Source organism: Microtus pennsylvanicus, chromosome 18 (assembly GCF_037038515.1).
Source record: "Microtus pennsylvanicus isolate mMicPen1 chromosome 18, mMicPen1.hap1, whole genome shotgun sequence".
Lineage (NCBI taxonomy): Eukaryota > Metazoa > Chordata > Mammalia > Rodentia > Cricetidae > Microtus > Microtus pennsylvanicus.
This window is the reverse complement of record NC_134596.1, coordinates 2,620,734-2,643,049: the sequence shown is the minus strand read 5'-3', so window position 1 is coordinate 2,643,049 and position 22,316 is coordinate 2,620,734. Positions and strand designations below refer to the sequence as shown.

General features: G+C 53.6%; 1 protein-coding gene across 4 annotated transcripts in view; it reads left to right on the top strand.

Annotated features, from left to right (window-relative positions):
• The window catches only part of Myh14 (myosin heavy chain 14), a 60,560-nt gene that overhangs the window by 1,544 nt on the left and 36,700 nt on the right, over positions 1–22,316 (top strand). For 2 of the 4 annotated variants that reach the window (XM_075953187.1, XM_075953186.1), the window contains exons 2-10: positions 3,252–3,647; positions 7,878–8,034; positions 11,509–11,536; positions 11,701–11,803; positions 12,326–12,349; positions 14,909–15,001; positions 15,256–15,319; positions 16,842–16,940; positions 17,788–17,928. In XM_075953187.1, the coding sequence (XP_075809302.1) occupies positions 3,255–3,647; positions 7,878–8,034; positions 11,509–11,536; positions 11,701–11,803; positions 12,326–12,349; positions 14,909–15,001; positions 15,256–15,319; positions 16,842–16,940; positions 17,788–17,928 (1,102 nt within the window). In that variant the 5' untranslated portion in view covers positions 3,252–3,254. The remainder of the gene's footprint in view (positions 1–3,251; positions 3,648–7,877; positions 8,035–11,508; positions 11,537–11,700; positions 11,804–12,325; positions 12,350–14,908; positions 15,002–15,255; positions 15,320–16,841; positions 16,941–17,787; positions 17,929–22,316) is intronic. The other 2 variants (XM_075953189.1, XM_075953188.1) reach the window with 1 other exon arrangement.

Below are 22,316 nucleotides of genomic sequence, written 5' to 3'. Positions count from 1 at the left end.
ATGCGAACTTCCGGAGGTCCATGGGCCGGGTACCTCAAGTCAGAAGGAGGAAGCTGAGCATGATCCCCAGTGTCTGAAGGAGGAGAACTGAGGTTCAGGATCCATAGGTCTGAGCGAGGAAGCTGGGCCATGGACCTCTGGGTCTGAGGGAGAAGGGCTGGGGTCTGGACACCTGAACCTCAGGGAGGAGAGCTGACTGGGCTCAGGACCCCTGTGACTGAGGGAGGAGGCTTGGACCTGGACCCCTGTGACTGAGGGAGGAGGCTTGGACCTGGACCCGTGTTTGAGGGAGAACGCTGGGACCTGGACCCGTGTTTGAGGGAGGACGCTGGGACCTGGACCCGTGTTTGAGGGAGGACGCTGGGACCTGGATGCCTGTGTCTGAGGGAGGAGGCGGGAGCGGGACCCCTGTGTGTGAGAGGGGCAGCTGGGACCTGGACCCCCTGTCTGAGGGAGGAGGCGGGAGCAGGATGGGATCTCACCCATAGGCTGAGGTCATAAGCTTGGTTCTGTCCCAGCCCCTGTCCGGGCGGGCGGGGCCCTGGCTGCTTTCCTTTTCCACACAGCTCTGTCTGCCCCTCCCAGGTGCTCTCACCTGCCTAAGTGACACTAATGAGTCCTGGCACCACATTCCTGCTGCCTAAGGGAGAGGTGTGTGACTGGGGCTCAGCCATTTGGGGCCAGGTCCTAGGAACCCCACATCCCCACTTCTAGCCCTGGCTGCAGTGGCACCCAGTGGGACTGCAGCTCCCACTCCGGGGCCCTGAGCCCTGACTCTGAGGCGCTGAGCCTGCTCTTCTAGCACTTAGGGGGAGTGATGGGGCGGGGAGGCTCAGAGCCACGAAACCCTTTCTGGTCAAAGGCCACCAGGCTGGAGAGGAAGCAGGTGGGTGGGGTGGGGTAAAGTCCCTGGGATGGGGCTTGGCTCTGGGTGTATCTTTGCCACACGGAGCCTGGGGTGATCCTTGGCCCTTTGGGGCTCACCATTTGTTGAGCTCGGGGGCCACAGTGACTGGGAACTTTTGGCTGTTGGTGCTCGTGGGGCTGGGAGGAAGTTTACATGTGAGAAACGCTCCTGGGGCCAAGATTAGGGGGGACAAGATTAGGGGGGAATCCCTTGAACAAGCTGAGAGCTTGGGTGGATGCTCCCAAGGGGTGCGCTGGAGGTGCAGGTGGCCTGGTCACAGGGTGAAGTGGAAGATGGGGTGTGGTGCTCTTTGCTTTTGGATGGAGATGACGGGACCGTAGGGTCTCCTTCCTGCAAGAGAGACAGTATGGGACCCCTGGAACCGCGACATTCCCTAATCAGTGACCCAGCAGGTGGGAAGGCGCCCAGGTACTGTGACTGCCCCCAGGAACTCTCCTTAAAGAATCCGAGACTTAGCAGGGCCCAGCGCACCTAAGGCCTGCTCAAAGGCGGGGCCCCGCACCTCATGAGCCTCCGGTGCCTCTGAGAATGCGGAATGAATGTAAGAAAGGGTGCGGGGGAGCCAGAGGGAGGATGGGGATGGACGACCATCCTGTGGCTATGGGGCAGGTGGGTGCAGAGGTGACAGACATCAGATCCGGGCCCTGCCTGGGCCCCTAGAGTGGGCAGTGTCCTTGCCACCTCCTACCCTCTCCTCATTGCAGCTCCAGCCACTGGAGCGCTGCAGACAGGTACACATTCCTGCCCCAGGGCCTTTGCTTTTACCCCACCGTCCTAGCAGGTCCACCCCTTAGATCATGCAGGTCTTTATTTTAGTAGGAAAGGCTTTGCTACTTAGTCCAGGTAAAATGTAAACGCGGCCTAGGCACCAGCACCCCCTCTCCCTGCTCTATACCTCTGATAGCCGTTTGTCACCATTAAACCATTTACATGATTGTAACAATTTATCTTTTTATCTGTCTCCTGAGATTAGGATAGTACCGTCCAATATAAACAGAATGCAAGCCAAGAGTGTATTTAAAATTTTATGGTAAGCACATTTTGAGGGGAGGGGCAGTGGAGAGATGGATGGTTCAGCGCTTAGGGGCGCTGGCTGCTCCCTGCAAAGGATCTCTTTTCAGTTACCAGCACCAACATGGTGGTTCTGAACAGTCTGTAACTACATTTCCCGAGGATCCACCGGCCTCTTCTGGCCTCCATGGGTACTGCACGCATGTGGTATAGACATTGTAGCACTGATTGCTCCGTAGAGAACAGCTGCTTGTTCCTTAGCATCTACACCGTCACTCCAGTTCCAGGGATCAGTGCATCTTCTGGCCTCTGTGAGAACTTCATACGTGTGGACATATAAACACAGCCAAACACACACACACACCAGACACACACAGCCAAACACACACACACACACCCAAACACACCAAACACACCAGACACACACACCCAAACACACACACACACACCAGACGCACACAGCCAAACACACACACACACCAGACACACCAGACGCACACACCCAAACACACACACACCAGACACACCAGACACACACACCCAAACACACACACACACCGGACACACCAGACACACACACACACCCAAACACACACACACACCCAAACACACCAGACACACACACAATAAATCCTTTACAAGAAGATTTATTTATATTACTTTATGTGGGGAGGAGGGGTGAGTCCAGGTAGTTGTGAACACCCAATACAAGATACTGAACTCAGATCCTCTGAAATGTCTCTCCAGACCCATAATAAATGGATTTATTTGTTTGTTTGTTTATTATTTTTGCATTTTTGACAGGTTTTCTCTGTATATCCCTGGCTGTCCTGGAACTTGCTTTGTAAACTAAGCTGGTCTCGAACTCAGAGATCTGCTTATCTCTGCCTCCCCAGAGCTGGGATTAAAGGCGTGAGCCCTCACATTCAGTTGAAATGAATTTTTTAAGTAGCAAATCTGGGCCAGGTGGCACAGTCTTATTCCGTCTAGTGTAAAACTGAAGCAGAAGGAGCCCGGCGGTGGTGGCGCACGCCTTTAATCCCGGCACCCAGGAAGCAGAGGCAGGCGGATCTCTGTGAGTTCGAGGCCAGCCTGGTCTACAGAGCTAGTTCCAGGACAGCCAGGACTACACAGAGAAACCCTGTCTCAAAAATATAAAACCAACCCTCCCCCCCCAAAAAAAAAGAGGAAAGAAAGAAAAAAGGACTCAGGGGTGACTCAGTGGTACGATGTTTTCTAGCATGCAGGAAGGCTTTAAATCCCAGTGTGGCCAAAGACAGTCCCAACTAATGTGTCCACTCTCTTTCCACAGACGATGGCCGCAATGACCCTGTCTGTGTCTGGGAGGAAGGTGGCTGCCAGGCCAGGCCCTGTGCCTGAGGCGGCCCAGCCGTTCCTGTTTGCACCCCGGACACCAAACGTGGGCGGCCCTGGAGGGCCACAGGTGGAGTGGACAGCAAGACGCATGGTATGGGTGCCCTCAGAGCTACATGGGTTCGAGGCCGCAGCCCTCCGCGACGAAGGCGAGGAGGAGGCGGAAGTGGAGCTGGCGGAGAGTGGGCGGCGCCTGCGGCTGCCCAGGGACCAAATCCAGCGCATGAACCCACCCAAGTTCAGCAAGGCAGAGGACATGGCTGAGCTCACCTGCCTCAACGAGGCATCCGTCCTGCACAACCTGCGAGAGCGCTACTACTCCGGGCTCATTTATGTGAGTGACATTCCCCCACGTGGGGTGCCAGGTGTCTCCAACCTGACCTGGATTAGCAGGGAGTGGCTTAGAGTCCTGTGACTGTCCTCCAACTAGTGAATAATTCTAATGCTTTATTTTTTATGGAATAGGAGGTTAGACAGGTGCACCAACACTGAGCGACGCCCCCAGCACCTCACTGGGAAATTCTAGGCAAGTCTTCTATTGCTGAGCCACTTCCCCGAGCCACTTTTTGTTTTTTTGTTTTTGTTTTTGTTTTTGTTTTTTTTACCTAAAGATGAGATCTCTGTCGTAACCAAGGCTGGCCTCTAACCTGGGCTGCTGCTGCCTGTCCTTTAGCGTAGCTGGAATGGCGGCCAGCAACCCTAAGACTGGCCCAACTTGTACTTGATCCGACGACTGGAGACTGCTTCCCCTGGCTGGATGTCCTGTATGGGGCACCCTGTATCACTTTTTAATAATAAACAGTGAAAATTCAAGACTAATGAGCCTACATGGCTTCATTAGTTCATTTCATTCTGCTCAGCAAGGCGTGGCCTTTATTAGCCCCATTTTACTAAAGAGAAAGAGATAAAAATAAAAACCGCCATGGAACCAGGCATAGAGAAGAGAGGAGGATCTTTTAAAAATGGTTACATTTATTTACTTGGGGTGGGGCATGTATGGAGGTCAGAGCGCAGCTTGCTGGATTGGTTCTCTTGTAGGCATGAGTCTTGGGTTCAGACTCAGGTCACCGTGGCAGGCACCTTTACTCCCCGAGCCATCTCAACACCTTCTGGCAGGATCTTGACTTTGAGGCCAGCTGGGTTGTAGAGTGATATCCTGTTCTGAAACAGCAGAATAAAACAAAATAATGTCATGGGATTGATGATATCCAGGTTGATTGAGGTGGTTTGCCAAGCTCTGTGATCCATTTCTGATGTCTGCATAGCACTTCAAGTGGGGGTACTGCACACGGAAGTTGTGCCACATCCTGGCTTCCTGTTGGAAATGCAGGAGGTCTCCAGAGGCCTGCTTGCTGCCTCACACCCCACGGCCACGGCACTCCGGGCTGGTGGGGGGTGACACCCCACGGCCACGGCACTCCGGGCTGGTGGGGAGTGACATGCACAGCTTTTGTTCCTCTTAAATAAGCTTGTTGGGTGTGTCTCGTGGACAGCTAAGGTGTGATTAACTCCATTTATAAGAGAGCAAACAGGATCATAGAGTTTAACAAAGAATGTTACAACTATAATGAAAAAAAAACCCTGAGAATAGTGACTGTAAATATTTATCGAGGACTTAAGCTGTCCTGGGTCTGCTCTGAGTGCTGCTGTTGAGTTCTTGGCTGGCTTCTTTGCTGGGGACTGTTGATGTCACCGACATTCCAGAATGTTAAGTGACTTGGGCCCAGGGCCCATGGTCACTGAGGAATCCGTGGATACACATAGCTGTCTCTGCTAGGCTCAGCTCTGAATCCCTTTCCTAGGGACTCTGGTTGCCCACCGCACCTCCCTAGCCGTACACACACCAGGCTGTGTCCTTTCTCCCTCAGCTTGGCCTAACGCAAGCTGATGGTGGCTCTCCCACCAAACACGTACAGTGCTGCAGATGGGTGCCGAGTTTCCAGAAACCACATGGACTTTGACAGGCTCTCGGCCATGCTGGGCGGGAAGCACAATTCTGTTCTCCATTCATGGAGACAATGATACCCAGAGGGCTTGCTTGCTCAGGTCAACCAGTAGGAAATTGATAGCACCGAGATTTCGGCTCCCTTCCTGTCTGATGGCCAATGCACAATATGTGCTTGTGACTAACTGATGTAAGAACAGTGGAAAGTGAGGCCCCCAGGGGCCAGCCCAGGGGATTGGCCCCTTCAGTGGGACTTCAGTGGGACTTCAGTGGGACTTCAGTGGACTTCAGTGGGACTTCAGTGGGACTTCAGTGGACTTCAGTGGGACTTCAGTGGACCTCAGTGGGACTTCAGTGGACTTCAGTGGGACTTCAGTGGGACTTCAGTGGACTTCAGTGGGACTTCAGTGGACTTCAGTGGACTTCAGTGGACCTCAGTGGGACTTCAGTGGACTTCAGTGGGACTTCAGTGGCAGAGGAAACTGGTGGAGTGAATGACTATGCCAGGAACTCTGGTCCGTGTAACATGGGACAATGTGTCACTGTTTGAGCCCATTGTCCAGGGCTGAACTTTGTGGCCTTTTTCCCTATTGGGATCAAAATCAGAGCCTTGCTCATGATGAGCTTTACCCCCAGGGATTCTAGTCAGGGGCTCTACCTCTGAGCCACACCCCAGCCCCTCACTGGGGGATTCTAGGCAGGGGCTCTACCACCGACCACATCGTTGGATCTCTTTTTACTTTGAGACAAATTCTCACTAGGTTGCCTATGGTAACTTCTGATCCTCCTGCCTCAGTCTCCAGAGTAGCTATCTTGGCAGGCCTGTGCTCCCAGGCCTGACTCTCACTAAGCCTTTAAGGGGTCAGTTCTTCCTGGAAGTTATGTACAGCTGGGAAACTCAGCCTCTGGCTTCCATCATAGACAGTTAGAGCAGTCAGCTTTGGCTCCCAGTGGCTCTGTAACTTGAGCATCCCAGACTGCTGTTTGGAGAAGGAGGTGGGGCCACCTTGGCTGGCTGGCATTCATTCTCTCTTAATCCCTGGGCCATTGTAATGAGGCAGGCTCTTCCAGAGGAAGCCAGACAGGCGAATATCCTCAAATTGTGTGTGGAGACGTGGAGGGTGGGGAGGAGCAGGCCTGTCTCCAGAGCCCTACAGGCTAGGCAGTCCTTCCAGACCCTTCTATGGACCCTCTAGGAACTGAGGCCTCTTCCATTTCTCCCCTGGCCCTGTTGACCAGCTCGGGTTTCCATCCTGGGTGTTACCCAAGTGGTGTCTGGCCCAAGGGACTGGCATGGGGAGTGGGCTCTGGCGCCAGCAGCCATGAGATACCCTCCCAGGGAATGTGGTCCAGCCGCTCCACCCTGAGACCTCTGGGAGCAGCCAGGAGACTAGAGAGACAGATACTAGGCTAACCGGTTCTTCCGCTTGTGGCCAGCTGCCTGCCCCCTCCTGAAGAGGTGGCACCAGGCAGCCTGGTGGCCACACCCTGCCAGAGTGAGGCGGGAGGGCAGAGCAGGTACCCACCAGAGAGCCAGCATTGGCTGACTAGCCTGACTAATAAGCAGCTGTGCTCTAAGTGGTGAGCTAGCTGGCTTGTTCGGCTGGCTGTCTCCAGTGCATTAGGCTAGTTAGCTGTCTGGCTGACTTAGCTAAGGGGCTAACTAGTTCTCAGCTCTCTAGCCACCCCCGTGGGTGTTGAGTGTTTCCTGCTGATCTTGTACCCTTCTGAGTACAATAGAATCTCAGTCAGTAGCTCAGGCTGGCCCAGAACCCACAGCAATCCCCTTGCTCCAGCTTCCTGAGTTCTGGGGTTCCAGATGTACACGATTGCTTCCACAGCTTCATGTGTAGCTTTGAGGTCACATGTGTTCCCTCCGTGTGTCCATCGAAGAAGTCAAGGCTCGTGACCTGAGGCTGCCTTCCTTGGCTTCATCTCCTCTGTGGTGGCTCTTCGCCCGTGAACACCTCTGGACAGTCTGGGAAGATTCATGTCTGCTATTAGCTTAGCAGCGTCTGTAACACTCATGCCAGGCCAAGTGCCTCGTTCCTGTAATCCTGTCACTTGGAAGGCAGGAGGATTGCTACAATTTTCCAGGCTCAGCTAGAGTAAGACTCACCTCAAACAATTAACAGCTGCAAACAGGGCTCCAGAGACGGCTTAGGAGCCAAGAACCCTTGATCATCTTCAATCTCCAGCATCCACAGGCAGCTCACAGTCATCTCTCCTCCAGTCGGGAGACCCCAGGCTCTCTCTGGCCTCTGTGGGTCCTGCATGCGTGTGGTATACAGACAAACATGCAGACAAAACACCCATACCCATAATTACACACAGAGGGAGAGAGAGACAGAGAGCCAGGCATAGCACACACTCATAATCTCAGCCCTGGGGAGGCAGAGGCAGGAGGATTCATATACGTTTCAATCCAACCAAGGCCATGCAGTAAGACCCTTAGTAAAACAAAATAAGCAAAACATGAGCAAAATAAACCTTACCTGTGCATTGTCAGGGTGTAGCTCTACCTTCTGCCTTGTACAGTTTCCTCTTGTATGTCAACCTAACCCAGCTGTCCTGCTGAAGGCAGCCACCTGACACTCTCTCCCCTGTCGCCTGCCGTAGACCTACTCTGGCCTTTTCTGTGTGGTCATCAACCCATACAAGCAGCTGCCCATCTACACGGAGGCTATCGTGGAAATGTACCGGGGCAAGAAGCGTCACGAGGTGCCACCGCACGTGTATGCTGTGACAGAGGGCGCGTACCGCAGCATGCTCCAGGGTGAGTGCAGGGACCAGGCTGGGTACTGGTGCTGCTGGGAACCAGGGACAGGCTCGAATGATGGCTTGGAGACACATTGGGAGGTGGGCTGGGCTCCAGTTCTTACCATGCAGGCCCTTTAAAAAAAATCTTGGTCTGTGTTCATGACAGTATTGCTTTGAAAGGAAATTGATGCTGGTCTCTAGACATTTCCCAGAGAGATTGTAAGTGTGTGACATGCACACCTGTTTCATAGTGAATACTTGTGTCAGGTCGTGGGTAATAATGGGTCATGTTCTGTGATCTCATTCCTTCCTTGGCTTTTTATTTTTGGTTCTTTTTTCAAAATTACGTGTGTATGTGTGCATGCATGTGTGTGTACGTGCATGTGTGTGTGCGTGCATGCATGTGTGTGTGAATGTGGGGGGGTATGTGAGTGTGTGCATGCATACATGCATGTGTGAGAATGTGGGGTATATGTGTGTATGTGTGTGCATGCATACATGTGTGAGAATGTGGGGATATGTGTGTGCATGCATATATGCATGTGTTTGAGAATGTGGGGGTATGTGTGTGTGCATGCATACATGCATGTGTGAGAATGTGGGGTATATGTGTGTATGTGTGTGCATGCATACATGTGTGAGAATGTGGGGGATATGTGTGTGTGCATTCATATATGCATGTGTGTGAGAATGTGGGGGATATGTGTGTGCATGCATATATGCATGTGTGTGAGAATGTGGGGGTATGTGTGTGTGCATGCATGCATGTGTTTGTGAGAATGTGTGGGGGTATGTGTGTATGTGTGTGCATGCATACATGTGTGAGAATGTGGGGGATATGTGTGTGCATGCATATATGCATGTGTGTGAGAATGTGGGGGTATGTGTGTGTCCATGCATACATGCATGTGTGAGAATGTGGGGGTATATGTGTGTATTTGTGTGCATGCATACATGTGTGAGAATGTGGGGGATATGTGTGTGCATGCATATATGCATGTGTGTGAGAATGTGGGGGTATATATGTGTATGTGTGTGCATGCATACATGTGTGAGAATGTGGGGGATATGTGTGTGTGCATGCATATATGCATGTGTGTGAGAATGTGGGGGATATGTGTGTGCATGCATATATGCATGTGTGTGAGAATGTGGGGGTATGTGTGTGTGCATGCATGCATGTGTTTGTGAGAATGTGTGGGGGTATGTGTGTGCGTCATGCATGCATGTGTATGTGCGTGCGTGTGTACGTGTGCATGTGTGTGAGAGAGAGAGAATGTGTGGAGTATGTGCATGTGAGTGCAGTGCCAGTGGGAACCAAAAGAGGGCATGGGATCCCCTGGAGCTGGAGTTACAGGAGGTTGTGAGCTGCCATGCAGGAGTTGGGAACTGAACCCGAGGTCAGCCTCAGACCTGGAAGTTGTCTCTGCCTCCCCAGCACTGGGGCTACAACTGTGCCCCCGCCATGCCCAGCTTTTTGTGTGGGTGCTGAAGACTGAACTCAGGCCCTTGGGATCGCTAACGCTTTATCAGCCAAGAATCTCTCCAGCCCCTTCCTGTCTTCCTGTTGCTGGTTTCTGATTGGTCCGAGGCAGACTGCCTTGCCTTTGGTGCTCTTCACTGTGTGAAGGCCCCTGAATGTGGTCAGTCTGCTGGGGCTTGGGAAGTCAGCTGCTGTTGTTGTGTGGCCCAGTCTGTAGGTCTGCCCATGGTGCTATTGAGTCCTTTCTGTGCAAGGTATAGATAGGAGTGTCTTCTAGGATAGCTGTCTCTCGGCTACGTTACTTAACCTCTTAATAGTCCTCTGGTGTAGGTTTTTTTTTATTACCCATCATTTTCAGATGGGGAAACTGAGGCACAGAGCAGTACAGTTACTGCCCACGGCCATACTGAAGGGTAGTGCTGAGGTATGACTTGAACCCAGTGTTCTGGCCACTGCTCCCAGTGTCCCACTCTGAATTTGGATGTTTTGTTTATGAAATGATCTCATATATCCCGGGCTCGCCCCTAGCTCCTGTGTAGTTTAGGATGACTTTGGTTCCCGATCCTCCTGTTGAGATTATTATTCCTGGTTCGCGTGATGCTGAGAATGGACTTTGGGCATGCAAGGCGAGTGCCTGTGGGTGGTTAAGTCACCGTCACCGTCATTTAGGACCTGGGAGTCAAACTCAGGCCATCCAGCTCACTGAGCCGTCTGAGTCTTGCCTTTTGTTTTTAAGATTTATGTATTTCATCTTTTTGGAAGTGGATTTTTTTGCTGCATGTCTGTCTGTACACTATTTATATGCCTGATATGCTGAGGCCAGAGAGGGCACTGGGCCCTTTGGAGCTGAAGTTTTGAGATACTACAGCCTCCGCATAGCAGCCAATGCTCTTAACTACTGAGCCCTCCCTCAGTCCGTGCTGAGTGCGTCTTAAAGGCCCCACTGGACTCTGACTGCAGCCTTGCTGAACCCATTTTTTAGATAGGGAAATAGAGGCACAGAGCAGCTCAGAGACCGGGCCGGGGTCACAGGGCACATCATAGCAAGTTCATCGGGAGCCCTTGTGCTGTGTCAACTGGCTGGCTGTGCTCAGCCACGGTCTTCACCCGTGAGAACACGGGCTGTGTAATCACAAACGTCAGCTTATTGTCTGGCTTAACGGTTTCCAGAGACTTACACGGTGGTTGTGCCCTAAATGCCTCCTCCCTTGAGAAGCATGGGGGTTTCCTCATCCATAGTCACGGCCTGCGGCCCTAGGTTTTCTGTTTTAACTCTGCTATTCAGTGTTCCTTTCCTTGTTGATAACAGGACCTGGCACTTAGTAGGTGGTCAAAGTGTATGAGAGATGGTGGTGCCAGTGGTGCCAGACCCAGGCAGGGAGTCAGAATAGACATCTTGTGTCTCAGCTACTTCTGGGGTCCAGGACCTCCCTTTCCAATTCTTGAGATTCTGCTGCCTGAGGTGGCACACAGTAGGGATTTACCGAGTTGAGGTGAATTGTAGTCGTCTGTATAGTTGGGGTCCTTGTCTCCACCTAGCCTGAGGTTGGCACACAGTAGGGACTTACCGAATTGAGGTGAGTTGTAGTCTGTATATTTGGGGTCCTTGTCTCCACATTGCTGATGAGGAAATGCAGGCTCAGAGAGGGACATTGTAGGGTTGCTCAACAAGTGAGATGTTTAGTCAGGATAGAATATGTCAACTCGCCGGGCGATGGTGGCGCACGCCTTTAATCCCAGCACGCGGGAGGCAGAGGCAGGCGGATCTCTGTGAGTTCGAGACCAGCCTGGTCTACAGAGCTAGTTCCAGGACAGGCTCCAAAGCCACAGAGAAACCCTGTCTCGAAAAACCAAAAAAAAAAAAAAAAAAAAAGAATATGTCAACTCTGGAGGGCCGATCATTACAATCCCACCTTTTGCTTATGGGTCTGGAAAGTTTTGAGATGCAAAGGGCCAGGGGACTAGAGACCCTCTGGGTGACCTGTCTTTCCCTTCTATTCCCTACAGATCGTGAGGATCAGTCCATTCTCTGCACGTGAGTTATCTTAAGGGCTCCAGAGGCAGAGACCCCCACAGAACGTGGCTCTGCACAAGTGGGGAGGGCACCAGTGGGTGTGGACTGGGTAAACTGGCAGAGTTGCCAGTGGGCAGGAGCTGCCTGGTCTCCCTGCCCACCCACCTCCCCTTGCTGCCCCACAGAGGGGAGTCTGGAGCTGGAAAGACGGAGAACACCAAGAAGGTCATCCAGTACCTGGCCCACGTGGCGTCATCTCCCAAGGGCAGGAAGGAGCCTGGTGTCCCTGTAAGCCATGCAGCCTTGGGACACCCCAGACCAGCAGCTCCCCTTGTCTTGGGTTGCACTCCACACCCGTAGTTGGTACCGGGTCCTATTTCTGCCTGGGCTGCCTGAGCACTTCCTGTGTGCTCAGTGTAGAGCCAGGAGCCAGCAGGCTAGAGAGATGAGCCTGGTTCTTAGCCTTGCTGCTTCTAGAATAGTTCTGGGAACATAGTAGGTGCTTTGTTGAGACCTGGTTTTAGGTGACCTGTGTCTAGATTTAGAGGACTGTAGAGGTGTTCCCAGTCTCTGAACCCTCAGGGAGTGGCTACCACAGTCTCTGTGGGCGAGTCGTGGTGGGGCAGAGGGGGTGGTACCGTGGGATTTAAGCCTGGGCACATAATCCCGAGGTTTCCCTGCCCCATACTCCCATTGCCCCAGCCCTTCAGCTGCAGCTCTGCCCCAAGGCCTCCGGGTCACCCATGTGTCTGTCCATGTTCCATGTGCCGTGTGTCCTGGTCCATGTCTCCTGTCCTGTGACTTCCTCAGGCCTCCATCAGCACCATGTCTTATGTGAGTAGCAGAGAATCCCCTTGCCACCCCAGTGTCACCCCAGTGTCCCTTGGGGTTGCTAGCCCACAGACACCTGGGAGACAGGGCCCAAGAATGGCACACCAGCCCCCCAGGGACCCACGAGGCCACTATGACAGTCCTACTATGCAAATGCAGGGACCACATGGCCATCTAACTTAGACATACTATGTGCATGAAGCCAGGGTCCCCACCACTGTCCATGCAGCCCTGCGGTGTGTATGCAAGCCCATAGAAAGCTCTAGTGTGTGCATGCAGCCAGACTCACCCTGCCGTTCATGGCAGCCCTGGTATGTGACATGCTGCCCAGGCCTCATAGTGCTATTTCGTTCAGTCTTAATGACGTACAAAGACACCTCTCCCATGTTTGCGCCCTGCTGTATGCATGCTGAGACCTCAGGCTGGCATTCAATACAGTCTCCTGTGTACATGTGGCCAAGCCTCCTGCCATTTGCACCACTTCTCCTGGACCCCGTGCTGTCACTTAGCACAGTCCTACTATGTGCATGTAGTTGCTCACCCCCCAGTGTTCATGTACACAAAGCAAGGGTCCCCAAAACCATTCATGGTGACCCACTATGTGCACATGCCCAAACCCCATGCTACTTTAGTGCAGTTCTGCTGTCTGCACATAGTCATGTCCCCATTATTGGTCATGGAAGCCCTACTGTGTGCATGCAACTAGGCCCCCACTGCAGAGAAGCCATACTGTGTGCACACCCCAGACCTACTGTAATTGTACAGCCTGGGCCCGTGCTGCTTGCCATGTGTGCAGAGAGAGGCCACAGATAGCATCACACAATACTGCAGACTCCTGAGCTCCTTCTCCCACAGGGCTGGAGAAACAAGCTCTCCTATCCACGCCACACGACCCTATCCACGCCACACGACCCTATCCACGCCACACGACCCTATCCACGCCACACGACCCTAGCCACGCCACATGACTAGCCACGCCACACGACCCTAGCCACGCCACACGACCCTAGCCACGCCACATGACCCTAGCCACGCCACATGACCCTAGCCACGCCACACGACCCTAGCCACGCCACATGACCCTAGCCACATCACATGACCCTAGCCACGCCACACGACCCTGGCCACACCACACGACCCTAGCCACGCCACATGACCCTAGCCACGCCACATGACCCTAGCCACGCCACAAGACCCTAGCCACGCCACATGACCCTAGCCACACCACACGACCCCTAGCCACGCCACACGACCCTAGCCACGCCACACGACCCTAGCCACGCCACACGACCCTAGCCACGCCACACGACCCTAGCCACGCCACATGACCCTAGCCACGCCACACGACTCTAGCCACGCCACATGACCCTAGCCACTCCACACGACTCTAGCCACGCCACATGACCCTAGCCACTCCACACGACTCTAGCCACGCCACATGACCCTAGCCACTCCACACGACTCTAGCCACGCCACATGACCCTAGCCACTCCACACGACTCTAGCCACGCCACATGACCCTAGCCATGCCACATGACCCTGGCCACATCACATGACCCTAGCCACACCACATGACCCTAGCCACATCACATGACCCTAGCCACACCACACGACCCTAGCCACGCCACACGACCCTAGTCACGCCACACGACCCTAGCCACGCCACACGACCCTAGCCACGCCACACGACCCTAACCACGCCACATGACCCTAGCCACGCCACATGACCCTAGCCACGCCACATGACCCTAGCCACACCACATGACCCTGGCCACGTCGCATGACCCTGGCCACGTCGCATGACCCTGGCCACGCCACACGACCCTCACTTTGCACATCACCGTTTTTCTTTGTTTTATTTATCTTTTCTGAGATGGGCTGTTGCCTTGTAACCTTGGCTGGCCCTGAATTTGCTCTGTAGCACGTGCTGACTTTGATCTCATGTCAGTTTTCCTGCCTTCACATTCCCAAATGCTGGGGTTACAGATGTGAGCACCATGCCTGGTCCCATTTGATTTTTTTTCCTTCCTGTTGTTCACTTGACCAAGTCGCTAACTGGTGTAACTCTGACACTGGAGGCGCTGGAAGTAAGTTCAGAGTAAGGATCCTAGCATGAGACCAGCATTTTTGAATGCCTACCCTGCACCAGGGAGTTTGTAGTATACGTTATTCTCTTGTTTCAGCGAGTAGCATATGGGGACCTGGGAGCTACAGCAGCAGACACGTCAGGAGAGGGTCGTTGCGGCTTGGTGTGCGCTTTGCAGACCGCTCCCCGTTTGCATATCCACCACGTGTATATTTGGGAATAACCGTGTTCTTTGTGCTGTAGTTTCTAACCTTTGTTTCTTATTCATGGGAACACGGCTGGTTCTGCAACATTTTCCCCTTGGTTGGTTGTTTCACTTCCACTCATCAGTCTCCCAGAACCCCCTACTCCCCACGGCAGGCAGGACCCTCCCACCCCAACCCAAAGGCCCCAGAGAAAGCCAGCCCTGAAGTCCTGGCCCCATGAGGAGGCCGCCTCCCACTTTTCTCTGATGCACCGTCTCCCATGCCCTGCAGGGGGAGCTAGAGCGACAGCTTCTTCAAGCCAACCCCATCCTGGAGGCCTTTGGCAACGCGAAGACTGTGAAGAATGACAACTCTTCCCGATTTGTGAGCAGGGGGGCTGTGTATCCGGCAGTCTGGGAAACTGGGACCTGATCTGGGGGTAGGGAAGAAGGGTGGAGGGAGGAGGCAGTTATCTGGACCCCTAGGGTCTGAGGAAGGAGGTTTGTCAAAGTTGTCTGGCCCTGAATTCCCTGCAGAGCCCCTGCCAGGGAGTAGCGTGGGTATGAGCTTTAGGAAGAAGAAGGAGGTGTGGATTTGGGGAGATCCCTCAACTTGGCCCTGCCCCATTTTTACTCCAGGGCAAATTCATCCGCATCAACTTTGACGTCGCTGGCTACATCGTGGGTGCAAATATCGAGACCTGTATCCTCTGAGGGTCCTGGGAGGATAGGAAAGCAGCCAGGAGGACAACGCTCTGAATCCTCACCCCTGTGCTGGGTCTAGACCTCCATGGTCAGCCCCTTGACTGTGCTTTGTGGGAATCCAGGGAGAGACAGGAGGGACTGGGTCTAGGAAAGCCAGGAGAGCATCCAGAGTGTCCGCTCCGTGGGGTTGTATAGGATGTGCCCAACTGTCTAAACGGTGGGACACTATCAGGGGACAGTCCTGGAAAGCTAGGCAGAGCCTCAGGGCTCGGTGTTCTACTAGGGTGAGGTAGCTCCTCTGCCCTCTGAGCTCAGGCCCCGCGCTCCTGAAGTGTGTATTCCACACTGAAGCCGCTGAGCTCAGGCCCCGCTCTCCTGAAGTGTGTATCCCACACTGAAGCTGCTGAGCTCAGGCCCCGCGCTCCTGAAGTGTGTATCCCACACTGAAGCCGCTGAGCTCAGGCCCCACGCTCCTGAAGTGTGTACCCCACACTGAAGCCACTGAGCTCAGGCCCCGCGCTCCTGAAGTGTGTATCCCACACTGAAGCCGCTGAGCTCATGCCCCACGCTCCTGAAGTGTGTATCCCACACTGAAGCTGCGTGAGCTCAGGCCCCGTGTTCCTGAAGTGTGTACCCCACACTGAAACAGCACACGTTAGGGCGTGCTTGTCAGCCAGCACTTAGCACCATCTCAAAATATCAGACAAAACTGAGGGCCGAAGAGCTGGCTTTTCATGTGGGTCCTGGGAATCGAACTCAGGTCTTCAGACTTGGTGGCAAGCACCTTTACCCACTGAATTTATATTGCAGTCTCCCATTGATTTAGATTTATTTTTATTCTGTTATTTTGTATATGTGGGCATTTTTGCACCATGTCCCTGGTGCTGTCAGAGGCCAGAAAGGGGCATTTGATCTCCTAGAACAGAGTTACAGATGGTTGTGAGCCACCATGTGGGCGCTGGGAATCGAACCTCGGTCGCCTGTTTAAGAACAGCCTGTGTTCTAGCATGGTGGCGCACTTTAATACCAGCGCTCGGGAGGCAGAGGCAAGTGAATCACTGTAGACAGCCTGGTCTACAGAGTCAGTTCCAGGATAGCCAGGGCTACACAGAGAAACCCTGTCTCGAAGAACTGAAAAAACAAAAAAATAAACAACCCGTGGCGCTTTTGTTTCTTGGTTTTTGAGACAGGATTTCTCTGTGTAACTACCCTGGCTGTCCTGGAACTCTCTTTGTAGACCAGGCTGGCCCCAAGCTCACAGAGATCGTGCCTGTCTTTGCCTCCCAAGTGTTGGGAGTAAAGGCGTGTATTACCGGGCTAGCCTGTGTTCCTAACCACTGAGCCATCCTGTCAGCTCCATATTATTTTAATTTCACACTATAGTTCATGTTGATCTGGAGCTCATTATGTAGTTCAGGATGATCTAGAGCTCATGACAATCCTCCTGCCTCTGCATTCCAAACACTGAGATGGCAGGGAACAGCCCGCCTATTGGCTCCTTGACTGGCCCTCCCTCCCAGATCTGCTGGAGAAATCCCGGGCCATCAGACAGGCCAAGGATGAATGCAGCTTCCACATCTTCTACCAGCTGCTAGGGGGCGCTAGCGAGCAGCTAAAAGGTCAGTGTTCTCTTCCCCAGCTGCCCTGGGAGAGTGGGCGGGAGTCCCATCCCCAGAACAGAGTCCCCGTGTCCCTTCCCGCCACTCCTGCGTGGGAGCGGTGCACCAGTCAGGCTGTGCCGCCCTGGGCTGCTGCGGTGAATCCTGTCCGCTGGCCTCCCAGCCCCTGCTTCCACCTCTGCCTCCAGCTGCCTCCTGGCTTTCACTGCTGCCTGCGCATCTGTCTGCTCCGTCCTGCACCCCTTCCTCCTGGCCTGCGGTGACTCTGTCGTGCTCTGGCTTTTGGCAGCTCCATGCTTCCAGTTGACGCTACTGTGTGCTGTTGTGCCTGTAAGCTGCCTTCTGTGGTGGTTCCTGCCAGCTCCACAATGGTGCCTGTCCCCTTCCTGTGTTCCCCGGCTCCCACTCCTTGAAGCTAAAATTGTACTCTCTCTTGTCTCCTCCTTTTCTCTTTGAGACGAGATGTTGCTGTATAGCCCAGGCCAGTCTAGAACTCACAGCAACGCCTGCCTCCGTCTCTTGAGTGCCACCGTGTCTGGCTTGTAGCTCCTTAGCCCTTTACCTTCTGCCCACAGCTTTTTTCTTCCTCCTCGTTCCTGCATTATTCCTCTGACACCTCGGTTCCCACTCTGTGGCTCCTGGCATTACATGTGTCCCCAGGTGCTGTCTCTGCCATCCTGGTCACCGGCCTGGAGACTGACGAGCCAAGAGGAACAGTCTGTTCTGTGCACCTCTCTGGCCTGCCTGCCCCAGGCCCATCCATCACTCCTACAGCAGACGCCCAGGCCCTGTCATGGTACACGTGACCCAGCACTCCCTGACCCCGATCTCTGCCCTCTCCCTACAGCTGACCTCCTTCTGGAGCCCTGTTCCCATTATCGCTTCCTGACCAACGGGCCCTCATCGTCCCCTGGCCAGGAGCGGGAGCTATTCCAGGAGACGCTGGAGTCCCTGCGTGTGCTGGGCTTCCTTCCGGATGAGATCACAGGTGAGAGACCTGAGCTCCCGGGACCCAGCTACTGCTGCTGTAGCCAGTGCGCCCAAGTACCGGGACCCAGCTACTGCTGCTGTAGCCAGTGCGCTCAAGTAGGGACCCAGCTACTGCTGCTTTAGCCAGTGTGCCCAAGTACCGGGACCCAGCTACTGCTGCTTTAGCCAGTGTGCCCAAGTACCGGGACCCAGCTACTGCTACTTTAGCCAGTGCGCTCAAGTACCAGGACCCAGCTACTGCTACTGCTTTAGCCAGTGCGCCCAAGTACCGGGACCCAGCTACTGCTGCTGTAGCCAGTGTGCCCAAGTAGGGACCCAGCTACTGCTGCTGCTTTAGCCAGTGCGCTCAAGTACCGGGACCCAGCTACTGCTTTAGCCAGTGCGCCCAAGTACCGGGACCCAGCTACTGCTTTAGCCAGTGCGCCCAAGCATGCATTTAGTTATTATTTATTTGTTTATTTATTTTGTTGTGTATGTGCACGTGGAAACATATCCCAAATCTGCAGGTGGAAATACTTGCAGATGTGGTATGTGCACCTGCAAGTATGTGTGCACATGTGTGTGTGCACACGTAGAAGGCCAGAGGTCAACCTTGAATGTTGTTCCTTAGGAGCTGAGCCATCAAACTTGATCTTAGAGATTTTTGTTTGATTGATTTTAGAGTTTAATTTTATTTATTATTTTTTAAAAATGCATTACAGCTAGGTGTTGTGATGCGCGTCTTTAACCCTAGTAGTGGCACGTGGAGCTCGAATTCAAGGCCAGCCTAGTCGACACGGCAAATTCCACACCAGCTAGGGCTGTAATTTTTATTAAGTTTTTCTTGATTTGTGTGTAAGGAGTATCCAAAGACACACATGGCACAGCACGTGCCGCTCAGAGGACAGCTTGAGGCACAGCTTCCTCTTCTTTGTAGGTCCTAGGCATGGTCTCAACTCGGATCGCCAGACTTGGCAGCCGATTTGCCAGCTGAGCCACATCACCGGCCCTTGTTTATTGTGAGTGTGTATATGAAGGTGTCTGTGTCGTGTGTGTGTGAGCGTGTGTGTGTTTGTGAGTTGTGTGAATGTATGTGAGCGTATGAGCGGCTATGTGTGAGAGCGTGTGTGAGTGTGAGCATGTCTGAGTGCGAGTGTGTGCGTGTGAGCATGTCTGAGTGCGAGTGTGTGAGTGTGAGCATGTCTGAGTGCGAGTGTGTGCGTGTGAGTGTGTGAGTGTGAGTGTGTGCGTGTGAGCATGTCTGAGTGCGAGTGTGTGAGTGTGAGCATGTCTGAGTGCGAGTGTGTGAGTGTGAGTGTGTGAGTGTGAGCATGTCTGAGTGCGAGTGTGTGAGTGTGAGCATGTCTGAGTGCGAGTGTGTGCGTGTGAGTGTGTGAGTGTGAGTGTGTGAGTGTGAGCATGTCTGAGTGCGAGTGTGTGCGTGTGAGCATGTCTGAGTGCGAGTGTGTGAGTGTGAGCATGTCTGAGTGTGAGTGTGTGCGTGTGAGCATGTCTGAGTGTGTGAGTGTGAGTGTGTGAGTGTGAGCATGTCTGAGTGCGAGTGTGTGCGTGTGAGCATGTCTGAGTGCGAGTGTGACCATGTCTGAGTGCGAGTGTGCGTGTGTGAGTGTGAGCATGTCTGAGTGCGAGTGTGTGAGTGTGAGCATGTCTGAGTGTGAGTGTGTGAGTGTGAGCATGTCTGAGTGCGAGTGTGTGAGTGTGAGTGTGAGCATGTCTGAGTGCGAGTGTGTGCGTGTGTGAGTGTGAGCATGTCTGAGTGCGAGTGTGTGAGTGTGAGCATGTCTGAGTGTGAGTGTGTGAGTGTGTGAGTGTGAGCATGTCTGAGTGCGAGTGTGTGAGTGTGAGCATGTCTGAGTGCGAGTGTGTGCGTGTGTGAGTGTGAGCATGTCTGAGTGCGAGTGTGTGCGTGTGAGCATGTCTGAGTGCGAGTGTGCGAGTGTGTGCGTGTGAGCATGTCTGAGTGCGAGTGTGTGAGTGTGTGAGTGTGAGCATGTCTGAGTGCGAGTGTGTGAGTGTGTGAGTGTGAGCATGTCTGAGTGCGAGTGTGTGAGTGTGAGCATGTCTGAGTGTGAGTGTGTGAGTGTGAGCATGTCTGAGTGCGAGTGTGTGAGTGTGAGCATGTCTGAGTGCGAGTGTGTGAGTGTGAGTGTGAGCATGTCTGAGTGCGAGTGTGTGAGTGTGAGCATGTCTGAGTGTGAGTGTGTGAGTGTGAGCATGTCTGAGTGCGAGTGTGTGAGTGTGAGCATGTCTGAGTGCGAGTGTGTGAGTGTGAGCATGTCTGAGTGTGAGTGTGTGAGTGTGAGCATGTCTGAGTGCGAGTGTGTGCGTGTGAGCATGTCTGAGTGCGAGTGTGTGCGAGTGTGAGTTCGGGTGTGTGTAGGTTCCAGTTCTGCCACGGTTGGTTCTGGGGATTGAGCTCAGGCCATCGGGCAGACGTGGTAAACACGTTTATGGACTGAGCATTGATCTCCTCGTCTTCACTGCTTATGAACTGATCCACCTCCCAGGCTGCTGCTGTGTATGAAGGACTGGAGCTTTTCAGGGCAGGAGTGAGTGAATCTCCCCTCCTCACCTTGGGGAGATCAAGTGAGAGCAACGGGCCGTAAAGGGCACGATCCAGTCTGGAGGGGCACAGAGCGGGAAACGGGGGTGGCAGTTGGGGTACAGCTCCCTACAGGAGGTTAGACGGGGTACTAGAAGAAGGTCCTTGGACAGAGGCCTGAGGTAAGGGGACAGGCACTGGTGAGGGCAGTAGGAAGAACATTCTCTGCAGCTGGATGGTGCAGGGAAAGGTGGCATGCTTGAGAGATGAAAGCTTCCGAAGTGTGAGGAAGGTCTTCTGTGAAGTTCATCTGGTGTTTCCCATTGCGATCACAAGAAGAGCTCTGGGGACAAGCAGGAAAGGAGGAGTGTTTTAACAGTGCCTCAGCTGAAGACTTGTGTGATCATATTGGTCTGTGGGCGTGTCTGTAGGGATTGATTGATGTTGAGGGCCCCAGCGACTGTGGGTGGCACTGTTCTAGGCAGGCGGGCATGGGCTGTGTAAGAAAGCAGCTGGGCAGCCAGGCGATGGTGGCTCACGCCTTTAATCCTAGCACTCGGGAGGCAGAGGCAGGCGGATCTCTGTGAGTTCGAGACCAGCCTGGTCTACAGAGCTAGTTCCAGGACAGGCTCCAAAGCCACAGAGAAACCCTGTCTCAAAAAACCAAAAAAAAAAAAAAAAAAAAAAAAAAAGCAAGCAAGCAGCTGGGCACGGCAGTAAGCAGCCTTGTTCACGTTTCCGCTTCATTTCCTGCCTGAGTTCCTGCCCTCACTTCCCTCAGAGTTAGAACGAGATGTGGAAGTGTAAGCCAAGTGAACCTTTCTTCCCATGCTGCTTTGGGTCAGAATGTTTTGTTGTAGTGGTTTGTTTTGTTTTGTTTTTCAAGGCTGGGTTTCTTTGTGTAGCTCTGGCTGCTCTGGTCTCGAACTCACCCGAGTGCTGGGGTGACAGGTGTGCACCAAATGCCTGGTTTACGTGGTGCTGGGGATGGAACCTAGGCCCTCATGGTGCTAGTCGGGTACTCTGCCAACTGAACTGCGTTTACAACCCTTTAAAACTGTTGTTGTTATTTGGTTTGTTTGCTTCAGAGTCTCATTCTGTGGCCCAGACTGTCCAGGGGCTCACCATTCTGTCCTCCAGGCTCTCCGGGAACTCACTGTGTAGCTAAAGGCTCAGGCTCATTGCAGTGCTCAGGTCTCAGCCTGCAAAGTCCCATGATGGCAGGCGCTGGCCCCTTTCCCCAGCTGGACCACAGTGTCTTTTGAGAGGTTGTGGTGTTTTCCCTTTTGGATGGACGGGGCTCTCAGAGAGACCCCTAGGTGTGGAGGGATCAGCTGGACCCGCCTCACAGTCTTGATCCACACCCCCCCCCCCGCAGGAGCTGTATTGGCTCCAGTGCCCACTCCAGAGTGGTGAGCACTTGACTATGTGACCACCCGTGCCCACAGCCACAGCCACGGCCAGATTTCCTAACCATGGCTTTAATCCCCTAGATTGCAACTCCCCCCCCCCCCCGCCCAGGTGAGCTGGCCTGGTCAGCCCAGCCTCTTGATACCAGGTGGCCCATGTGACCCTCCTGCTGGCTTGCTGTGGAGAAGGTCTAATGGCAGATGAGAGTTTTCCATTTTTGCAAATGAAATTTTCAGAGTTTGGATGTGCTTACAGCCTGACCTTGGATCACCATATACCTCTCAGAAACAGGGTCTCAGTGTGGCCATCGTCTGAGACCGTAGGGCCTGGCTCTGGAGTCCACTGTAGTCCCAGACACATTTAACGTAATTCATTGCTTTATTTTAGTCCTGGGACTTGAGTGCTGTTCAAGTGCGCAACCACTGTGCCGCATG